The following is a 24271-nucleotide window of genomic DNA, read 5'->3' on the forward strand; positions in this document are numbered from 1 at the left end:
GCACGCGCTATGAAGCCTGAGCCCCACTGAAATGTGTGAATAAATCAAACCAAATCTATCAACTTAATATAGAATTTATTTTAAAAGTTAAAAAAAAAACATGAGTAATATTCATTGTGCATTGCCATCTTTGACATTGATAAAAAGTGTTTTTTTGTGTAAATGTAATGAAAGACATAATAAAACCATAGAGGAAGAGGTGTTCTTCGCTAGTTAACACTGCAACGGGTGGCACTGTTTGTTTTCCTTTTGTTGTGCGATCACTGAAGCCTTAAATCCCTGTTTGGAGACAGAAAAATATGCTCCAAATTGAAATTCTTGTCAGGATTTCATGGGAAGGCTCATCAGTTGACAATGCACTTTAACCGGATTACCTGAAATTTGTTGTTTGCTCCACGGAGAGGAAGGGCCATGCTGACTGACGAACGTTTCACAATGTTTCCCCTCATCTGAGGATCTCTAGCTGCTTGGCCAGGTCCAATTAAAAGGCTGAAGAAATGGTTCAAAGGGAGGTCACATTTCCAGCCATGTTAGGAAACGCCAGCGCATTGTGTCACACTATCTGATCCCGGTCGGTGCGGCTAGTGGTTTGGCGCTGGCGGCCGTGCCAGCCCGGGCATCTCTGCAGAAGGTCAGCGACGCTGCAAACCTGCCACTGCCCGTCGTTGATATCTAACTGTCTGGCATTGAAAGCGTTTTTATGAATGGCCCTCAACCTCATTTACAATGAATGGTACAGTCTGTGTGTGTGTATGTGTGTGTGTGCGTGCATGTGTTGATGTACTTATGAAAGAGAGCGTGGTGACACCGTCATTGTTGTAGTCATCGCTCTGGCAGTTGGGTGGTTGGTGGGATCCAGAGAGGGGGGTAAAGGGCCCGAAACAGGGTGAGTGGAGTAGGAAGAGGAGGGGTTGGGGTGGTGGGGGGGTCCCAACCCACAATGTGTACTGCTGTAACCACAACAAAGGCTGTGGTTTATCCCACAATCGCCTTAAATAGCTTTAAATTATTGTTATTCCTCTGCCTGTGGAAGGGAAGGGAAATAGAAAACGGCTGTAAGGTGAGCCGAGCCAGAAGTCGGCTCGTAGATATTGGCAGATTCTGTTACTCTCAACGAAACCCCCCAGGCTAGCGTAGAGCTAACCGCCATCTTAGCGCTCGCACTGTTCACAAAGGAACAGGCTTGTGTCTTTCACCCCCTTCTTCCCTGCACCTCGGTTTACAGTCCCGGCTGATGATCTCACTGGCAGCCGAGCTACAGCTGTGTGTGTGTGTGTGTGTGTGTGTGTGTGTGTGTGTGTGTGTGTGTGTGCTTGCAGTGGCTGAGACTCAGCCATTTACAAACACACTTTCACCCCAACCTGTTGAGGTTGAGCAAATTCCCCCTGCGTGCCATATGCCTGCTGCTCTCCTGTACAGTAAAATAAAATGGACCCAACCTTTACTTGTTTTATCAGAAGCTAAAAGTTAGTGTGCCTTGAGGATGAGTCGTCAAAGCTAACTAGTCAAGAGAGCGCAAATCTGTTTAAGAGCTCAGAAGGGAAGTAGGTCAAGCTCCTTTAGAGAGATTCAACACACGTGAACAGTTTGTTCGTATCGACCAGTGGGGGGGTCATATAAGGTAAGAGTAATATAAATATCTTAAGACGGCCTTGATGGAAATATTTGCATAGGTCCACTCACTACTGTGTTATCTTGAGAAAGCAGTGATATCCTTCAATTGTATTGCACAGCGCTAGCTGGGAAAATGTGCGAGGTGGAAACTAAGTGTTGTTCAATAACCTCCCTCCTCCACACCAATCACCTCCACTTTCTTGTAATATTCGTCCCTTCTGACTGATATGTTATAGCCCCAACATGACTTGTTATGAGAGATGAGAGAAGGCTGATAGATGAGAGGAGGCTGATCCTTCTGTGATACTGCACCCACGCCTTGGTTCACTGTCCTCGTAGACTGATACACCTCTCAACCCAAGTCATGTCCAAGTCATGTCCACACATCCTGAAGGCCTCTCTCTTTGTGGTCCCAGGTCTCTTGGACCAGGAAGTTAGTCAATCAAGGGGCCTGGTTATCTGGCCCAGAGAGTGATGAGGATCACCCAGGCCAGTCTACCTTAAGAGATGATCCCTCCCCAGTAGAGCCCATCCAGGCCAGTCTACCCTGAGAGATCCCTCCCCAGTAGAACCTCCCAGAGAGCTTCAGAACCAATAGCCACTCGGAACAGATAAAGTTGAGTTGAGTTGAACACCAACGTCCTCATACTAACTCTGCGTCTTGTACATTAGGAAAACACATTGTGTGATTGGGATTCCTAAGTGCTCATTATCTTCATTTGGCAATCAAGGTGTACACGATGGGCTTTCCTCCATTAGAATTATTGGTCCACAAAGAGCCATTTCAGATCCTGTACGGTTAAACTTGGAATGACATACCGCATGGAGAAATGGTCTGCTGACATGATGCAGATCTCAATAATTGAATTACTTGTAACTTTCAGAAGCCCTAAGTCTATTGTCTTACATCTACTGTACCTCTTATGACTGCATCTGTTTTCTCGTCAACTTTCATCACTTGCACTGAATTGAAAGGACTGTGCTGATCATACTCTAGATACAATTAATACATTTTTAGTTTAACCACTACAGGAATAACAATGGGTGACCAACTTCCAGATTATTGATAAAGAAAGCTAACAGATATTTTGTAGAGCTGCAGGTGCAACAGATAGCCAATTTAATCTGATTTATAACTAATTTCCTGCTTTGACAGAGAAAGTGTGCAGCTTTAACAAGGTGGACGGAGAGCCTTCCAAAGCCAGCAGAAGCCCTCTGCCTGACTGGCTCTTAATGAGGGGGATGTTTATTTAGGAGGTCAAATGCCTAGAAGATAGGGTCATGACCCTAACATCTTAAGCCATGACCTTTCCCATGTGCTGAGTGCTCCTGTGATAGCAACACCCGTTCCCTGGTTGGGGAGAGAGGTCGTAAATTAGCCCTGGCCACGCTCCCCGCTCACAGAGTCAAAGGGGGGCCCGGCCTTTGACACCATATTGTTCCTAAAGATGACACGCCAGGCGAGTTTGTGATGGGGCGGAACAACGCTGGTTTAAAGACTGATGGGTCCCCCCCCTTCCCCCCGACGTAGGGTAGGCACGTGTGAAAACATGACAACACTGTTCCAGGGAATGATTCCTTCATTTAAATGAAGAAGGAAATGAATTGTGAATGCCACGTGTTTGGTGCTGACAATTTCCTGATGAACTTGTTGTCAGATGACATGTTCATGTTCATGTTGGTGGCATAGCGGCATTGGCATGGATGACCCAAAGTCCCATTCTACCGCCAACCTCCTCGCCCTGGCCAGAAGCGGGGGGATGAATTTAATTACTGACTTCAACTGCCCTCAAAAAACCCACCTTCAGCATCCCAACATGAGGTCAGCCTGCCTTCAGATGGCTTTTAATCAAACCCGCTCCAGAAACGCTCTGCTGCTTTAAATAAGACAGAAACCTGATCCTCTAACCAGAGAGAGAGGGAGAGAAAGGGAGAGAGAGAGAGAGGTGGGAGGGGGGGTGAGAGAGGGAGGGAGGACACTGCAGGCTTAACTCTAACACAGGCGTGCTTTGTGGGTACCCAGCCTCTGTCTTCTTGCTGCAGGCTCCCTGACACCTCATTCACAATTGCCACCAGTAAAAAAAGAAATCTAATCTAACTTTGGTCATCGGAAGCAAAGCACTCATGAATAGGCTTACTGAACATCAAAACTCTGGATCTGGGAGGGTGGGGATAACATTTTTTGTGACAATGAGCCTCAACAAATTTCACTCAAAACTAGCATGTGTTCCTGAGAAATAAGGGGAAAAGTGACTACAGATTATCTGGACAAGTGACTGAAAATGTCTAGTGTGCCTTCCCCTCCAAGAGCCTCTCTCAGCCAGGGTGACATAAAGAGCTGCCTTAACAGCCAGACAAAGCCAGTACCACATGGGTCCTAGAGGTTAACCCCGTACTTCACACATTAGAAGTATTTTGGTCAAAATCACAGCCAGCTTAACAGTTCAAGACGATTTTATTAATCTCACTGACGCCAGAACAAACCTTCAGAAAAAAACAACTTCTAAAGGAGGAGAGGACAAAATGAGAGCTTTCTGTCCAATTCAGGAATGGTTGCGCGTCGGTTAGGGGAAGGAAATGATTGTAATTAAAGCGTTCGATTATCCCGGTGAAATGGAGATCTTTCCAGTGCTCGCCAGTGAAAGAAAGTGTTTGTTTTGTGTTGCTGTCGGTAGAGGAGAGATCCCCTACAGCCTCCTGCCAATTAACAGTTTCTCTGCCATTTATTTTCACTGAACTCGACTCTTAAGGGGTGGTTTCCAGTAGAAGCTCGGGAAAAAGAGTAATGACAAAATTCCACTGTTGAAAACAACATTAGAAACATGAAACTTGTGCCATAAGTGTAGGATTATAAAATGTTTAACCCTTTGATAAACTGTATATATTAGATCCACGTGGATAGGGCTTACATATTTGTATCTATCTTATTGTCAGTTATTGGCTAGTAAACCTGAACATTAGTACTACTTTTGGAAATTCAGTAGTTTGTTATGAAAAACAAAACAAAGCTACGTGCCAAGTTTTTGATTTGACTTCCTAACATCTAGAGTATGTGAACCTGCTATTACTCTCTATTGCACACACACATAATTCCGCCAAAATAATTCCCAACATCCTACGTTGAATATGTCAGAAATGGAAAACGTGCTGAGCAATCGTGACGGAGATAATTGTGTTTTTCAACGCAACTGACTAGGTAGTCTTACGGTGTGCCAACTGCTCCCAGAGCCGTGCCCGTCTTAAGCTAGGAGAGGGCAGCCAGAAAGATGAATTTGGCAGAGCTGCCCCACTTTCCCAGACTACTGCTTTATTGACCACTGATGAAATTATGGGTGTCTGCTACAGATAACATTTATGTCTGCATAAAAAAGGAAAAGGCAGCACAGAGCTGGCGCGTACGGTTGTAGTGAGGGCAAGGTGAATTCACGTCCTTTGGTAGCGATAAACAACTTTGCAAGTGCAAACTTTGGTGAACTTATTTTGGTTTACATGTTTTGACTTGGTGAGTGGCCTGGGCCTGTTCTTTGAAAGAGAATTTCATGATGTCAACTTCCTACCATGTTGATGTACACTGGCCTACAACAACTGGTAAAGATTCGACCTCTAAACCCCATCCAAGTGTTTTTGTTTTATATCGACTGAGCAGCTTCACACAATGAATGTCATGCTATCATATGGAGTATGCTGCTACATCTATGCAGCTCCTCTTGGACATGCTGTCGTGTGAAAGCAGTGTGGGAAAACCAGAAGGAGGACTTACCTGCATGCACGAAGTAGGCCAGGTAGAGGTCGAGCTCCTTTACAGACACTCCAATGTGATGCGGCTGCACACACAGCCCTGGGTTCGAGCACTGCGGGGACTTTACCAGCCTTTCGCCATCAGTACTTTCAAGGGGAATACCTTTGAATAAAATCACCATGACCAGGTCCAGCCTCCAGACCTTGTCCGCCTGGCGCAGGCAGTCGATCCGCCTCATCTTGCCCTTCTGGTCGGGGTTGGAGAGCACGCAGCACGGGGGCTTCTTCCCGGTGACGGTGAGCACAAAATCCTCCCGGAACTCGGGCCGGATGTCCTTGCGGAGCTTGGCCAGGAGTCGCGACGCCCACTTCTGCTTGACCTCTGGCTTCTCGCCTAGCAGCTCGTCCTTCACGGCGCGCTCCTCCTCCTTGGACATGCGCTTCTCGTGCTTCTTGAAGTACTTTCTCTTGCGGGCCTGCAGGTTGAACCATGTGTAGGCAAACGCTCGCACGTGGGGCAGCAGCGCCTCGATGAAAGGATGGAATTCATCCTGTGGTGGAGGGGGAACACAGAAGGTTGCAAGAATATTAATATATTACAAAAACTACAAAATCGCTGAAAATTTACATTTGCCAATATTTCACATACAATATGTAATAACAATTTAGATAAAATAATATGCATGACAGAAACACATAAGAAAGACAAAACAAAGGACAGTAGGGTCAGAGAAATATAGATATTATTTTTTCGTAATTTTAAGTGTGGCTACTTGGGCCGTTTCTTCAGCGTAACATGGGAGTGTTTCTGGGCCGTGCGGAGCAGTGAGGGTTAGCGAGAGAGTGAATAAGGCCTGTCTAGGCCGGGTCTTGGCCGTGTCGTTGGCAAGAATGTGGGTCTGTGGGAGTCAGTGGGGGTCTGCCAGGACAGAGAGAACGCAACAGCGGAGCGGGAAAAAGCTTCCCGTCTATTTTTAAACTGCTCACTGTGCAAACACACATGTGCACACATGCACAGAGGCAAACACACGCATGTTTAGGTCCAAACTGGAGCTATGTAGTGATCGAGAACCGGTGGATTTAGTGCTCTTTTATTTTCTGCGAGAGAGAAATGCACAGCTATTATGAAGGCGTGTAGTGGTCGGATCAAACCCAGGTTGGTCCCACCTGCTACTGTACCAGTCTCTCTCTTTCTCTCTCTGTGTAGGAGAGCTGCATGCAGGCTCCCTCTCTCTAACTACATCCTACCATGTAGATCAGTCTTTCTATCTATCTGCCCACCATCCCACTATAGATTAACACCATGGCTACAGAGGCTGCATTACAGAACCACAACACAACACACACAGCCGACGACAACACACACACACACACACACAACCGACAACACACACAATCGACAGCCACCGCATCTAAACTGTCGTAGTGTAGTAGCAATAGACTCAAATCTACTGTCATTCAATCAGAATGTTCCGTGTTTGATAATCTGAAAACTGAATTAGATAGAAATTGAAAAGATTTGAGTTTACAAGAGAGATGGAACGTACAGTCCTAATATCTGCAGTGACACCAATATGATAAAAATGTTATACAAAATTATACATGATGGATTGGTCAACATTGTTACAATCCTGGCAATCGACTATGGAATTTAACCAAAAATGTGTTATAAACAACAAACCACTGCTAAAACATTTAATTATGACACCTCTCTCTCTCATTTCACAAACACTACATGGAGGTTGGCATTGAAGGAGTGTGGAGTTCTAGGAGACATGCTTTTGACAAGAGAGCAGTTTGGAGAGGCAAGAGGCCCTTGGCTTAAATCTCAGGGACATCTTACCACCTCAGCTAGGCAAAACATACTGAACTATTCATAGATCAAAGATGTTTAAACACATCTTGATACGTGCAAATGCCTCAGCGACAGCGAGGGCATGTGGACATTAATACATTTAATATAACACACACACACAGTGAGATACAGACACACACACACACACACACTGATTAACTATCTAGAATATAGCCCAAAACATAATAAATAAATTATATATATATATATACACACACACACACACATACATATTCACATTATTAGCAAGCTCATACATACATATATGTAGCCTATAATTTCACTTCAAATAAAATACAATGAATGAATTTTCCGAACTGCTTACAGCTATAAAAGTAACTTTAGACGATTGACTATGAAATATCACTCCTGGACAGTGTCAATATGCATTGTTATCTGTGGTCTCTGTATATAGTATACTGTTCCTCTGTCTAGAGGCCATTTTTAACAACATTCTTTGTTTTGCTGTTTCCTACTTTTGTATTCAGTCTATCTATGCTGCACAAACACACACGCGCACACACGCACGCACACACACACACACACACACACAGCTCATCTTTATCATGCTTTTGAAGGCCACATTTCAATATACCAAAGTCCGGAGTATGACTTTTCTATGACATCATTCTAGACACCCTCAACAACACATACCATATGTTTATGTAACATGATTTTAAATGCATTTTCCTGGTCATTTAGGTTTATGGATATTGTCTATTCACTTCACAAAGTATATCTAGAGAAATGTTAAGCATGTCTAGAAAAATGTTAAGTACAGCGAGTTCAACTTACAAGTTCCTCTTTGCACTATGGTGACAGATCTAATGGCTCTAAATCACAGGTCTGTAACAACAACTCATGAATAACTGTAATTTAGAATACCAATGATGGTAATCCTCTTCCATTGACACCCACGCTAACCCACATCACAACACAGGCAATTATGAGAGTGTCGACCAAGCTCACTTTCTCTTCTTCACATACTGTGCCTTGTGGAAGAGGACTGACTCAGGCAGGGCCGAGGGTTAACTTCTACTAATCAGACATAGGCACAAACAGAAAATATGAATATTCCTGCTCTAAGTTTCGGCCAACTTGGATGCCATCATATTGCATTAAGGGCATATGGAGCTTAGCAGGGCTGTGCCAACCACAATGAAGTGCAGAAGTGTTCCCCTCTCTCAGCTGAAGAGCCTTTCCATTCAATCACCAGACAAACCGCAAAGACATATCTGTTTTCTTATCTCACAAATGAATCACAACACTTTGGTGATTGAGCAAATGTTCAATTTCAAATTATGTTTACCTTTTCTTGTTGAATATCTGGTGGGGGAGCAATATTATTTTCTACATTTAAAAATTACAGCAAGCTTCAGGACTCTCTAGGAGCTCCATTTACACATATTCACTTTCCCCCAAACTTGGTAAATGTACATCAAATATTTCTAAGTAAGCAAATATGATCAATGAAAAGTAATTGACTACAGTCTGGTCATGGTGGATGCAATGCAGGGCAGAATCACTAAATCACTATTCCAGCAATGTGTATAAATGTGTCCACTGATGCTCCTCTTCTGGTATTGCCATGTTTCTGCTTGGCTTTACATTTGGGTCATAGTTGTCATGTTAAACAGAAATCCTAAAATGGCGCTTGGAGGACAGACTTTGCATTCACATGTTGGTAAACTTGACAAAGGGGCAAATAACATGATTAAGTACTCAGTCAAATATTGGTCATTTGCATCCATTGAGTGTGCAAGGTGTGCATTAAGAAAATAAAATTAAATACAAAATAAACTTATGGGATATTATTTGTTGTAGAGTTTTTAACTCAAATGTTGATAGTTAATTCAATTATAATTTCAGTAGGCTAGTTAGTAAAGCCCATCAAACAGTCTAGCACTATTATACCAGTGTGATAGACTAAAAGCAAACATCTCTCTACATTTACCCAACAAAATTTAAATAAATCAAAACTTTCAAAAGTGTTGACCTCTAGCCAAGTAGCCTATAAATGGTATGAGAACAAGCTAGCTGAGAAAACTGATCAAATGAATGCTGTTATTACGTGTAATAAAGAGCAATGACAGCCACAGTTCAGCAGTGGCCCACTAGTTTTATTTTAATCAGTTTAAGTCTATTGTGATTTAGGTCTTCGGGTGTCACCTCACCTAACCCCTGGACTGGAACCCTGAGCAGCCTATGGAATACAGCCTAGACCGTTCCTGCACATTCCTCACTCGCGGCTACAGCTACCTTCAAAATCTCTCGTTTATCATATCGTCGAGCTGTGAGGGGTGGATATTCTAAATTCAAACAATTCAACAACTATATAATTAAACATGTATAATTTGAAACTATTTTAGGAATGTTAATATATTCGTTAAGGACATCAGTGAGATCAAATAGGCGACTTGATGGATAGGCTATTCAAGTTATATTTCTAACCGGTAACAACAACGATCATGTTCTGAGGCCAAACCAACGCTATAATAAGTCAAGTTCATAAGAATTCATCTCTCTTGCACATACTTCATGTTCAATACTTCTGGAGAGGAATTTAAGTTGTACAAAAGCAAAGCAGGTGCCATTGCTTTACAACGTATGGAAATCAATAGCTCCTATAATAAAAGTTATCAATTATGATAGGCTAGTAGTAGCCTATTAAATGCGTGGGCTAATTTCTAAACTTTTGTTTTCCCCGTGCACATGCTCACGGCCAAGTTCAATGCCAAGGACTGCATGGCGGGGACTTGTTACAGTCGAGAACTTGTACTTGCACTTGCAACCAAGAATTGCAGCAATATTTGAAAATAATTAAAATGTTGCCGTAGGAATTAACGAACAAATGTTATTGTTATTCTTAGCTGTAGGCAACACATTGGTCAAACGAGGTCGCCCGAGTAGATGGCAATAATTGATTCAAAGTGCCAATTTCCAAGGATGATGTAGCCTACACTTTGTGTCTACAGTATAGTCCATAGGTGGACCTCTGGTAACTGATGCAGCCTATGTAAAACGATGTGTGCATTCATTCATAGCAAATTTATGGCAAGGCGCCCTCGATAACACCAAGCACATGCAACTGAGCCTGGAGGGAAGGCTAATATCATTTTTGGACGGAAATGCCGAGTAGTCTACAAAATAACCCTATAGTGCAACGGAGTCCGATATTGGGCATTTACCGATAGCCTATGACAACAGAGACAGAAGTGCGAGTGTGTACATATATGTTGAAGTAGGCGCCATCCGCCATGTGCTAGTTAGTTCAGATGGCTCTGACAAACCAGGAATGCCTACTGCACGTATACTGCACACAAAGTTACTTGTCTTAAGCAGCGTGAGTCGATTTGCTTTACATTAGCACTACAGAAAGAATAACTGCAACATAAAAAGTACATGAAGCTCACTTACCTGCGTTAGGCATAGCGGAGAATACATATCTGTTGTATCTTGGATTTGGAAGGTGTGTGTATGTGTGTTTGGGTTACTGTAACGAGAGTCTGCGTGTTTATGTGTGATGGTGTGTGTATGTGAGTGTGTGTATGTGTGGGTGTGCGCCCGTGTGTCCCTGTGTGTGCGTCCGTGTGTCCCTGTGTGTGCGTGATGGCTGTGTCCGTGTGTGTGAAAAGAAAAAGGAGAGACAGAGAGAAGGGAGAGAGGGAAAAAATAAAGCCTCTGCTTCTTGCTTTCACATTTCCAACTCTGCGAACTGCAACCAACGCTTCACCGCTCCATAGAGCTGAACTTTAACCCCGCCTCGAGTTACACCGCTTCCACTCCCCGCACACATCTACTGTACGGAGCAGTTAAACCCGTACAGCAGTCCCTTCGTCGGAGAACTCACAACTTTCATCAGACGCATATTCAACAAAAGAAAAGTCCCGCAACAGACCGACTCTCTTCAGCGGAGATCAAAAATCACAGGAAAAAGGGGGGGGGACCAACAGATCGCGGATGGTCCAAATCAGCTAATCTTGAATTACAGCGCAACAAAAATAAGTGATTGTCAGCCAGGCGTTGCTCCGGACCCGATAAGGGATCTTTCCTCCGCTGCGCTCCCGGACGAGGCTTGCAACAACCCGGAGCGATGAAGGCATGTGGCGGTGCGGCTTCACCGTGCAGCCAACTCCGAAATCAGTCTGTCGGATTTACGAACGAGGAGGGTGCGGTACATAATGAAGGTAGCAAGTGATATCCCTGAACACTCAAACAATTGCTAGTTGCTTAAGACGACAGCTGCTTTCCGTTTTTACAATTGATCGCAAGTAGGAGATGATAAAGTGAATCCGTTTTGCGTCTGTCCTGAACACAGCGGAGAGCAGAGCACCACCGCCCGCGCCTACTTCCACCGTGCTATAGTTCACTTTTATCCACTGACCGGGGGACGGAGCAGCTCTCGCAGCTTTGCATCAAAAGTATCCACGTTTTTGGGAAAAAAATATTGTGATCAACAGTGCAAAATAGTCACACGCACAAAATAATCGATAGCCTATTTAAACTTTAATGTGAAATTTGAACCCGTTTGCACGGGGCTATAGTGCAAAGCCTCTAGCTTTCAATCGAGATAGTGCTCACGTAGTACAAAACCACGACTGAAAAATAGTTATTTTATGTTGAATGCAAATAGCCTACAACAGTGGGCCTGTAGCAAGAGACAGTGAGGGAACGAGGCTTAGGGTGAGAGACCGAGGGATCACGGCAGACATTCAGTGTGGGGATATTCTGTGCTATACCGCCCCTTTTGAATATAATAACTTTAATATTCGTCGAACAGACTGTAGCCTATAGTGTGTAGTTGAATGTAGTTAAAAACTACACCGACACGAAAAAAACACAAATATCAGCTCTACCGCATGCTGTTACACAGTTGGTAGGCTATATGGTAGGCTAATAAATGACATGCAATGCATGCAAATTCAAGCCAAAATCAAATGTCCCACAAGAAGGGAGACTAGACTAAGCTCCGCACACGTGCTTCACAGACATGGTTATATTATTGTTATTGTTGTGTATTCGTACACATGCTGTTTGGCACAAGATAGTATAGGAGCTGTCTGGACAACAGACATTGTTTTACCAGGCCTATCCTATCAATTCAATAAAGTCCAACTTTATATAACCACACCCCCACACACAATTATAATATAAACGAGGGCCATAAGAGAGACAAGATTAGCCTACATTACATCTCTCACATTATATAAGCTAAGCACAGTGCCCTCCTGGCTTCGAAGCCACAGATATTATAGCCTACCAAAACCTGCAACTCCTTTACCCAACTAACAACAGCATTGCTTAGGCTACACCACCAACACCATAATCATCTCGACTAATCAATAATAAGTAGGCTATCCCAGAAAACCTCCCAAATCAAAAAGACCGGTCCACCTCCCCGAGCTGTGCAACAATACAAAGTGGGCAATCGTGAAATAAGAGCCCCAATGAAAAACACGAAGCAAAATGGTGAGATATTGCTGGTGTTCTGCTGTTGCTGCTGTTTCACTTGACAAAAGGCAGGTAAAGGTTAATATTCATCGACGATGGCAATTATGTTCACCACCAAGCTACTCGAGTGCACTTCTCTTCATTTTTCATAATGACCTTCAAATACTTAGCCTATACGACCTGCCTGTTTGGACCAGAGAAGCCAGTAGAATAGCTCCCAGTGATGCTGTTCAATATTTTCTTTGGGATTGAACACATGTGTGGATTGTGGTCAAATTGCTAGGCGTCATTCTATTTGATCAAGATCAGACTGGCAGAGGCTGTGACTGACTTTCCTCGTATTGTTCCATTGAGCAACTTCTGGCCAGAGGAAGTCATTTGTGCGCCCTCTAGAAAATGGCAAGGAAAACGGCGACGAGGGTGCCGTCTTTCTGACCACTCACCACACACACACACACACACATACACACACGCACACACCACATTTCAGCAATTTGGGAACTGTGCCTTAGTATTCCACACGGAAATACGACATTAAAAGTGACGGATAAAGTAATGATCAATGCTGAACAATCCATTGCCAAACACTGCCCAAAACATAAATACTGATAGGCTACATCCCCACTCTCAAATATTGTATCCTTAAAGCACAAAGACCAACTAAAAACTACCTAATTTTCACTCAATGTGTTGATTCACTGAATAGACCACGTGTTTCTTGCATTTCTAAATGAAATAGTGGGCCCATCATATTCATCATGAGCACTGACAAACCACACACCGCAAAACTCAATAAAAGGACGGCAGAAATGAGCGACTATCCCCATGAACTTGGACAGACACCGTGGAATAAGTTCAGGGAAAGCGTGACTACTGTTTTCTTATGCTGCACCGCAGAGAAACTCTAGCAAGGAGGAAAAACTAACTTGCTATCGGTATTCGCCCAACCTCCCGGTATCCACATCGCCGGCGAGATAGAGAGCTGCGTCTTGATTGGACTAAACGCTGGGATTTGAAGCACAGCATGTTTTTTATTGGACAGAAATCACGTCATATCACCCAGGCGAGTCTACTGTATGAGCTCTCAAGAATGCATTTCAGTGCAATCGCTCGTTTACCGTAGGCTACTGAAGAACTGTAACCACATAACGAAACAATACGACAGTATATCTCTCACTGAGATCACAATCATCTCCTCGTTATCAAACACTGACAGTAAGGGCCAGGCTACGTATGAAGCGGTTTTATTCCAATGCCAAGTTTATGGCGATATGCAGAGAGATATCCGCATTATCAGCACTGGCGAGGCTCGCTGGACTCAGAGCAGATCGGAATCAACACTGTAAATCCGTGTAGCCACAATAAAGCACTAGATAGACATCATCATTATCATACACAATACTTGTGCACAGAAATCACGTTTATGTACACGTCTACAACTTATCAGGGTAGGCTAGAAATAGATGTGAAGAGGCATATCCGCACGTACCATTGCAATGTAAAATGTACGTGAGAAACTTTAGACTGTTGAGACGAAGTGCTTCATTTTCAGCCACCTTTTGTTGAAGTCTATGTTAGTTTTTTTTTTTTTAAGAAAAAGTAGCCTATTAAAACTTGCTGCCGTGGTGTATTTTTTTTTTTACAGCGGAAGAGACTGAATAAAAGCAAGGGTTGTGGGGAAAGCGGTTGTTCTTGTATTAATCCCGAGAGAGGAAAATAGCAGTGAGGCTTCCTTCACTCCTCGGATATCTGACTGCGGTCCAAGCTTGGCAAAGCTGGCTGTCTCCTGACCCTCTCTGGCGGCCTCGGCCGGGTTAGTTTAGACTTTGAGCAGAACTTGCCATCGATTCAGCGAGTCCCGCCGTGTTTATTTCCGCAATCCCTGCGATTTGCATAGTAACCAACCACGCAGGACCCGGGCGGCAGCGGAACGCTAGGCTACTTCTCTCTCTCGCCACCTCCTCCTCCCCTCCCGGAGTCACGGAGCATTAGAGCAAATCAGAGCCGGAGTCGCTTGGCAGCCGGACCCCTGATCTCTATACTGCTGCTGCATACGGTACCGCACTCCGGGGAAGATCTGCTGCACCGCGCATTCAGAGGGGCACTTTAGTGCACCATCGCGTTTACGGTCTGAAAACGCTGGACAACAGTGTTGTAGGCTACTACTTTATTAGTAGCACCGGAGAGCTGTAATCGTGGTGCGAATATATGGGCTACAAGGCTGACTGACAGAAACGCCAAATCTCTGCAGTGGATTTTCTGCCGCTTCGGTAGAGGTTAATCGCGGGTGTAGGCTATAGGCTATATAGGCTAGTTGCATGTTACCGACGGGAAATATAAAATAATTGTAGGCTATATTCGTATCTGATACTATAATCTAGTAATGATTCATCAATTATGCAAACAGAGCTTTGCCTTGAGTGAATGTTGAATCGCCACCGCGGACCTGTGGTCAGTTTATCTGCAGGGTGGAATCTTTATGGCTGTCATTTAGCCGCTGCTGCTCTTGGACACTGTGAGTGAATCAGTGTGTGGAAACACTTTAGAACGCTGTTTTTCTGTGCTAGCCTGCCTTGATGTAGGCTAGGCCTAGGTAGCCTACTTTCCTGTGATAATAAATTGAAAATCATTCAATGTGGTGTTTTGGGATTATTACAGGCTACTAAAATATTGCATACAGAGAGCTTCTAAAGTTGACATTTCATCCAACTCACACGAATGTCGCTCAATGTATTGAATTCAGAATACTAAATCCCATTCTGAGGTGTATTAGCCGATATCAGAGCGCTGGTTGTGGGTTGAGACGTTGAAGTACAGGACGCTCCACGGGGCAGTGGTAGTCTACATACTCAATACTATTTTCCACCAGAGCCTATGCCTATGGTTGTGACATTAAGGCTGGTCTATAGCCTACATCCACATACGGTACCGTAGCCCTAACACACTTACCACACAAATAAAGACAACTTCATTTGTTGATGTTACATATAGGCTGTATATTGTGACTTTGTAGATCTACTAAGACAGGCTACTTGTTAAACAAATATTCTTAGTCGGAGTAATGCCGACAGTGACACATAATATCACACGTGTTTTATCCCCAGATATAGCCTAGTGTAAGAACAATGGCATACAATCTCTATTGCATATCAAAACTTATTCAATGTGAACTTCCTTGACAATCCATTATTATGCAACATGGGTTCCTCCTATTTTTCCAAGTTGATGACAGCTCTGGAAGAGTCATTGCAATCAGAGGTTAATGAAGAGAAGCTTTTATGTTAATAGAGCTTGTGTGGCAAAAGATTTACTAGGACATTTTCTGTTAGACCAGTCAGATGGCTTAAGATGCGAGACTGTTCATGTTTTCAAAGATAAGCCAGGCTCTCGGAAGCAGAACTGACACGCTACTACACTTGCACAAGGCTTTAGTCAAGTTAGTTCATGTAGAATAACTGAAAAAGCTGATGTATTCTCTCCATAGACTCCGTCTCACAGGTGTGTACCTTCGAATTAATGCCACACTTTTCCTATAAGTGTCGCTATTTGCTAGGGGAAAGTCAGTCGCGTGACCTAATTGAACTATGAAGCCTTTGTTCATTGACATCTTTCATAGATGTCATAACACGTCTGCTTAAAGTGAGTGTATCGGCCTGAAGTAGGCTACAATGTGTAATTCAGTGGCCAAATTATGTGTATAGTAGCCTACCTCTTAAAGCTATAGGGCCTACACCCTGCTCTGTATGGGTGTGCTTGTTAGACCTGTGACATTGCACAAACTTATTCAAACGAGATGACCAGTTAGTTTTAAGATATAAAACCGGTAAGCATGATAGTGTATTTCTATAAACTCTCTATAGAAACGTACTGTAGTGCTTACGCATGTCTTTACGCCTGCGCCTATCACATTTTACGCACCTGTATGAATAAACAATATATTGATTCACCATATATAGGCTATACAATAAGAAGGGAAATGTCCAATAAACTATAACTAATATACAACAAGAGAAATGTCCAATAAACTGCTACGTAATAAAGGGTATTGAAACGGCTATGTTGCCAAGAAGAGAAAGGATGCTGAAGCATAAATGTCTTAACTTTGAATTACCAAACATTGAAGATCCAAGCACCAGCTGAGATTGAAAATAACAAACACTAGACTATTATTCAAAATGAGTGAGACCATGTTTTTCCACAAAGATGTTTAGTGTCATAGTTTTAACTCAGGCACATTATTTGCATGCCCATTTCAAAGAGTGAAGCAAGGGACGCCTTTATGCCTTTTTCTGCCAAGTTCTGCACAAAAAAAGACTAAAGCCACAGTGTCAGGTCTGCCGTGCCCTCCAGCGAGCAGACGGTGAGCTGAGCTGAAAGCAGACAGCCTGATGATGAAATCAAGCACGAATATGCTGAAAATACACAAATACGTTGATTCACATTGGAATATAAATATGGATGATGAATTGGAACGCCACACAATTTGGGAATCTGCGCTGAACTCAATGGGAGGCTGCCGGCAAAGAAGTTAGGATCAGACAACGACGACTGTCTGCATGATCATTCTTATGACGATATGTCAACACCTGGCCAGACTGGTGTGTGAAGTTGAGAGAGAGAGAGAGAGAGAGAGAGAGAGAGAAAGTTTGTCGCTAACTTAAAAAAAAAATCTTGCTCTTTTTTCACCATCTGTTATCAAAAGCGAGGGTAAGTGCGAACTTCTGATGAATTTAAAGAATTGGCCACACAGACTAACCTACTCTCAACACAGCTTAAACGTGCACCATCATAAATAGATAGACGCGTATTTTGACAATGCTGACATTTAAGCCTAAATGGGCTCGTAGGATGACAAACTTCACGAAACTACAGGATCCACGTAATCGGTGTAACTCTTGGTGGCTCTTGAAATACACAACGACCGCGAGTCAGTTCATTAATAGGTTCCAACTTCGAACGAGGAGAATGTCGGGTATTATTTGGTTCATGAGGAACATTAATACTGTCAATAGACCCAGGTTTCAATGCGTAAAGACTGAGGATTTGCGCGCGAGTTTGTGCGCACTAAATGCGACGTTTAAAACCTTTAGATGACGTCAAGCCACTTGCACCAAATGCACAACTGAAAACATATGCTAAAACAGATAGGCCTTTCTTGAGCGCAGACAGTGCACAGTGTTGGTGAGACCAAAAGAAGTGCGAGCACAGAGGGAGGACACAGATGAAAGAGAGGAGGGAAAGAAGGCTGATCTGGCCTATATGCCACCTCTTCATAGACATTCAGCGTAAAGAAACTGATGAAATCATTATTTAGGCGTATTTACAATAATTCAGTGTCGAGATCTAAAAGACATATGGGCCTTCTGTCAAACTAAAAATAACTTTAATAAGCACATACAGGAAAACCTTTCAAAAATAAAAAATTTAATAGGCTACGACTACAAGAGATGCTATTCAAATCATGACGATTTGGGGGTGGTTTCTGGAAGGCTATTCTAATTTTACCTGCACTGCTCTAAGTTGGTGTCCACATTGTCCAATGGCATGCATGCGTAAAAGTTGCGCGTCAAAGCGGTGGCCACTTTGAAAAAGGCCAAAGTCATTCTCCCAATAAAAAAAAGATGGGGATAACTTAAATTGATAAATGTTCACGGAGGTTCGCCTCTCAAATACATTAGCATTGATGCAAAAATGTAAGATCTTTAAATGCGTTCTTTAAACTGAAAAAAGAAAACATTTTAATCTCTACTAGGCTATAAATAAATAGACTAATTGACAAAATAATACACAGTACTGTACTACACAAATACTTATAGGGAAATATTCTAAACCGTCCTGTGTCTCTGATGATAACAGCAATTAAATGGTAAATGAATGCCAGATTGCTGACCAGGAAATCGAAAATTCAAATTATTTATAGAAAATCGGTTTTAAATTCAGAACTTCTGAGACAATTAGGCGATACAATAGGTATACCGTCTACTTCTAGACGTCCAGTATACCTGCAGAATCATTTGCATAACTTGGCTATAGGCCGCGTGTACAGGTTTTCATTTCAAGTCATGTATCAACACGTATATGTTCTAAACTGAAGGATTGCAATGACGAGGGAGCTTTGTCAATAAATGCCAGAGAGGAGTCGTTCTGAACATGTTTCTAGCTTCACTGTCTACCAATCAACACGCGAGAAGAAGGTCGACACTCCATCTAGAGGTCACTCATCGAAACTACATGATTTGATAAAACATCTCTTTCATGTTGCGAAACTCGCTAAATTAACCTGAATATTCAATCATGCTCATGCATATAACGCAAATCAATTTCAACAATGATCTTAGGAAGAAATTAGGGTATAGACATAAATACATCAGAAAGCCATTTCCATAGCAAGGGCTGGGACAGAGGTTGTGTAATGTAAATGGATTTAAATAATTAAATCACTATTTTACATAATGAAATAATATGCTGAATAATAATAATTATTACTACTATTATCAATACTATCAATCATGTAGGCATATAATTTATATAGGTGTTTATATAAAACAAATGGAAATAATCAAATTAAATGAATACAGGTAGGCTACAAATCAAAACAAAAGACCACTGCAAAACAAGTACAATATTATGCCCATGTACACATGTATGCAATTAGGCTACCAATATAATAACACAAATATTAATATAATGATACAAATAAAATAATAAAAATTATTATTAATAATACTAATACTAATATGTATTATTATATTATTGTTACATTTATTCATGTATAAATGGGAATTATATTGTTCTTATTTACTAGTGTTATTTATTTAACTGTCTTATTATTATTATTATAATTATAATTATTATTTAACACCGCTGTTTGCAATTATACAACATTTATGTAATACAATGTATTTAACTATATGTGGGTGGGTCTTTTCAACAAATGACATGTGTTTGTGTAATAAATAAATAAATAAATAAATAAATATTTGATTTTCCATATTAAAGTGCTCAAATAACCCACATTTTCTGTTAGGTTTAGAATCTATAGGTATTAGGATCTTGAATGGGTACCTGTACAACTGCAAGACACTTCACTGGGCACTGCACTGCCCTCACATTTCACCATTATACCACAGGGGGGTGGTCTTTCAATGCAAAACCGCCAATAGGAGGCTTGGAGACAATAGCAAGTGGGTTCAATAGTGACCACAACTGAAGAAAAAATAGACTACATCTGACTACTTCTAAACACACAGTATCAATTGACACATTTGGAAGTTGTTAACTCAACTTCCAAATGTGTCAATTGATAAATTATATTCACGTGGAGCATATTAGTGGTTTACATTTGCCGGGCCCTGTTGAATAAACGTATTGATTGAAGTTGCCCCATTCTGTGTGTGTGTCTCTTGCTTTGATGGACATGAAAAAGGTAAAGTTCATGAGAACACACAATGAGAGCACTGTGGCTGTTGTCATAATTGGCGCCTGGAACACATTCCACATGAGCACTCCACACAAACACAAAAGAGCTGAGAGACACAGTAAATAAAACATTCCCCAATATGTCCACCTGGTCCACAAAGGGAGAGGGGGAGGATTAGGATGTATGCGTGTGTGTATGTATGTGTGTCTGTGTGTACGCGTGTCTGTCTGTGTCTATGTGTGTGTGTGTGTGTGTGTGTGGGTGGGGGGTGGGAGGAGTAAAGGGGTGTGAAAACCCTGTGAGCCCCTGGGTAATAACAGTATCTAGGAGTGGAGAGCAGCTTGCCTCCGTAGCAGGGCCTTATGAATAAACAAGCAGCAGTGTGTCTGTGGATCCCTACTGTAAACCCACAGTACCCTACTTACCCTGACTCCCCTCAACCACCAAGTAACCCTACAGAACCCTCCCTTCAACCACCATGTAACCCCATAGAACCCTCCCTTCAACCACCATGTAACCCCACAGAACCCTCCCTTCAACCACCATGTAACCCTACAGAACCCTCCCCTCAACCACCATGTAACCCCACAGAACCCTCCCCTCAACAACCACGTAACCCCACAGAACCCTCCCTTCAACCACCATATAACCCCACAGAACCCTCCCCTCAACCACCATGTAACCCCACAGAACCCTCCCTTCAACCACCATGTAACCCCACACAACCCTATAGAACCCTCCCTTCAACCACCATGTAACCCCACACAACCCTCCCCTCAACCACCATGTAACCCCACAGAACCCTCCCCTCAACCACCAAGTAACCCCACAGAACCCTCCCCTCAACCACCAAGTAACCCTACAGAACCCTCCCTTCAACCACCATGTAACCCCACAGAACCCTCCCTTCAACCACCATGTAACCCCACAGAACCCTCCCTTCAACCACCATGTAACCCCACAGAACCCTCCCCTCAACCACCATGTAACCCCACAGAACCCTCCCCTCAACCACCATGTAACCCCACAGAACCCTCCCTTCAACCACCATGTAACCCCACAGAACCCTCCCCTCAACCACCATGTAACCCTACAGAACCCTCCCCTCAACCACCATGTAACCCTACAGAACCCTCCCCTCAACCACCATGTAACCCTACAGAACCCTCCCTTCAACCACCATGTAACCCCACAGAACCCTCCCTTCAACCACCATGTAACCCCACAGAACCCCCCCTTCAACCACCATGTAACCCCACAGAACCTTCCCCTCAACCACCATGTAACCCCACAGAACCCTCCCTTCAACCACCATGTAACCCCACAGAACCCTCCCTTCAACCACCATGTAACCCTACAGAACCCTCCCTTCAACCACCATGTAACCCCACAGAACCCTCCCTTCAACCACCATGTAACCCCACAGAACCCTCCCTTCAACCACCATGTAACCCTACAGAACCCTCCCTTCAACCACCATGTAACCCCACAGAACCTTCCCTTCAACCACCATGTAACCCCACAGAACCCTCCCTTCAACCACCATGTAACCCCACAGAACCCTCCCCTCAACCACCATGTAACCCCACAGAACCCTCCCTTCAACCACCATGTAACCCTACAGAACCCTCCCTTCAACCACCATGTAACCCCACAGAACCCTCCCCTCACCCACCATGTAACCCCACAGAACCCTCCCCTCAACCACCATGTAATCCCATGGTACCCTCCCCTCAACCACCATGTAACCCCACAGAACCCTCCCTTTAACCACCATGTAACCCCACAGAACCCTCCCTTCAACCACCATGTAACCCCACAGAACCCTCCCTTCAACCACCATGTAACCCCACAGAACCCTCCCCTCAACCACCATGTAACCCCACAGAACCCTCCCTTCAACCACCATGTAACCCCATAGAACCCTCCCTCCACAGAACCCTCCCCTCAACCACCATGTAACCCTACAGAACCCTCCCCTCAACCACCATGTAACCCCACAGAACCCTCCCTCCACAGAACCCTCCCCTCAACCACCATGTAACCCTACAGAACCCTCCCCTCAACCACCATGTAACCCCATAGAACCCTCCCTCCACAGAACCCTCCCCTCAACCACCATGTAACCCCACAGAACCCTCCCTTCAACCACCATGTAACCCCATAGAACCCTCCCTCCACAGAACCCTCCCCTCAACCACCATGTAACCCCACAGAACCCTCCCTTCAACCACCATGTAACCCCACAGAACCCTCCCTTCAACCACCATGTAACCCTACAGAACCCTCCCTTCAACCACCATGTAACCCCATAGAACCCTCCCTCCACAGAACCCTCCCCTCAACCACCATGTAACCCCATAGAACCCTCCCTCCACAGAACCCTCCCCTCAACCACCATGTAACCCCACAGAACCCTCCCTTCAACCACCATGTAACCCTACAGAACCCTCCCCTCAACCACCATGTAACCCCCCCTTCAACCACCATGTAACCCCATGGTACCCTCCCCTCAACCACCATGTAGTCCCATGGTACCCTCCACTTGCTCTGCCTCCTCTCCACCACCGTGCCCAAGAGCAGGGGCCTCTCAGACACAAGGATGGAAAAGTGCTTTTATTGATCAAGAGTGTGATTGTACAGTCACAAGCCATGGTGGTGCGCGTCTCGGTGCATGAATACTCTTGGTTCTGAGTGTGTGTTTTTTTAGTGTGTCAGAAAAACCACTTAGAGGAAAACAAGATGGGAGAAATGATGACGGTCGAATAATGGGTTACTTCAATGTGGACCCTCAGAACTCCTATCAGCGTTATAATTCTACCCCCTCTGGTTGGTTGGCTGGTTGGGAGGGTCAGCCGGTGTGATTTACTAAAGACTAAAAAGACAGTACAGTTGAGTCTAAACATAGAGCTCGTGTGTGTGTGTGTGTGTGGGGAGGAGGGGGGGGGGGGAGGGGGGAGGGGGGGGGGGAGGGGGGGGGGGGGCTGGACCCAGTGTTGGCTCCACCTGCTGCCAGTGAGCTGCCAGTGCTGGAGCTGAGCCAGGATCAGTCTGCAGCTTCAGCCAAGCCCTCACATTCAGAGAGAGAGAGATGGTGGGGTGGGAGTGAGATGTGAGAGGAGAGAGGGAGGGACATGGTAACAGTGTTAGATGGGAGGAGGGGTACAGAGAGGAAGAGGTAGGGGGAGGGAGAGATAGAGAGAAGAGGGACCAATCTCCCTATACTGATTCACCAACATACTGCAAAACAATAGCCTGTACTTCAATATCAATGGAGTATGATATGATGAGAGTTACAAGCCAGATCTGAGATACTGGACAGTAGGCCACCAACATACTGTAGTAGTAATATTTTATTTTAAAAGACCCCCCTGTGGCCTCTATTGGTGTTAATGAATATTCAAATCTACTTCCCTGTGCAGGTGGGCAGTGAAGTGTTCCACCAGGCCGACAGGTTCAGAGGTCACCGAGCAATAGCGCCTAATCCCTCAACATTTGCTCATTAAAAGACAAGTCCTGAAATGGTCGGTATGGCTTTAACAAGCTGCTTCCTATCCGTGGGTGTGGCTGGGTCTGTATGGCTGGGTCTGTATGGCTGGGTCTGTATGGTTGGGTCTGTAGCCTATAGCTAGGTCTCTATGGCTGAGTCTGTATGGTTGGGTCTGTAGCCTATAGCTAGGTCTCTATGGCTGAGTCTGTATGGCTGAGTCTATATGGTTGGTCTGTATGGTTGGGTCTGTATGGTTGGTCTGTATGGATCTACTATGGCTGGGTCTATATGGCTGGGTCTATATGGCTGGGTCTGTATGGTTGGTCTGTATGGATCTACTATGGCTGGGTCTATATGGCTGGGTCTATATGGCTGGGTCTGTATGGTTGGTCTGTATGGATCTACTATGGCTGGGTCTATATGGCTGGGTCTGTATGGCAAAATACTTCTCCCTTCTCCTCATCATACCCTAGCCAAGGCCAGCGATCTGGCCAGTGAGGCTGGAAAACTCTCTTCTGTCATTATCGCGCAGTGCTTCTGGTGAAAGGTGGTTTCTTTTTTCTGTTTTTTTTTTTGCCAAGTTTTTGGCCGGCAGCAGGTGCATTCAGACACAATTCCTTAGTGGCTATTGATTAGCGGCTATGTACTAGGTATTCGGCGGATCTTCCCATTGAAGTTCTCACGCTGGCGCATTACCAGGGCC

General features: G+C 44.0%; 1 protein-coding gene across 8 annotated transcripts in view; it reads right to left on the reverse strand.

Annotated features, from left to right (window-relative positions):
- nfia (nuclear factor I/A) overlaps positions 1-14312 on the reverse strand; it is a 148388-nt gene extending 134076 nt beyond the window's left edge. For 7 of the 8 annotated variants that reach the window (XM_084435930.1, XM_084435928.1, XM_084435924.1 and 4 more), the window contains exons 1-2: positions 10625-10837; positions 5375-5903 (exon numbers count right to left, since the gene is read on the reverse strand). In XM_084435930.1, coding sequence (XP_084292056.1) covers positions 5375-5903; positions 10625-10651 — 556 coding nt within the window. In that variant the 5' untranslated portion in view covers positions 10652-10837. Of the gene's footprint in view, positions 1-5374; positions 5904-10624; positions 10838-14147 lie in introns of those variants that run through there. The other variant, XM_084435925.1, reaches the window with a different exon arrangement.
- Between the last annotated feature and the right edge of the window lie 9959 nt (positions 14313-24271).

Source organism: Borostomias antarcticus (genome assembly GCF_949987555.1).
Source record: "Borostomias antarcticus genome assembly, chromosome: 3".
Classification (NCBI taxonomy): Eukaryota; Metazoa; Chordata; class Actinopteri; order Stomiiformes; family Stomiidae; genus Borostomias; species Borostomias antarcticus.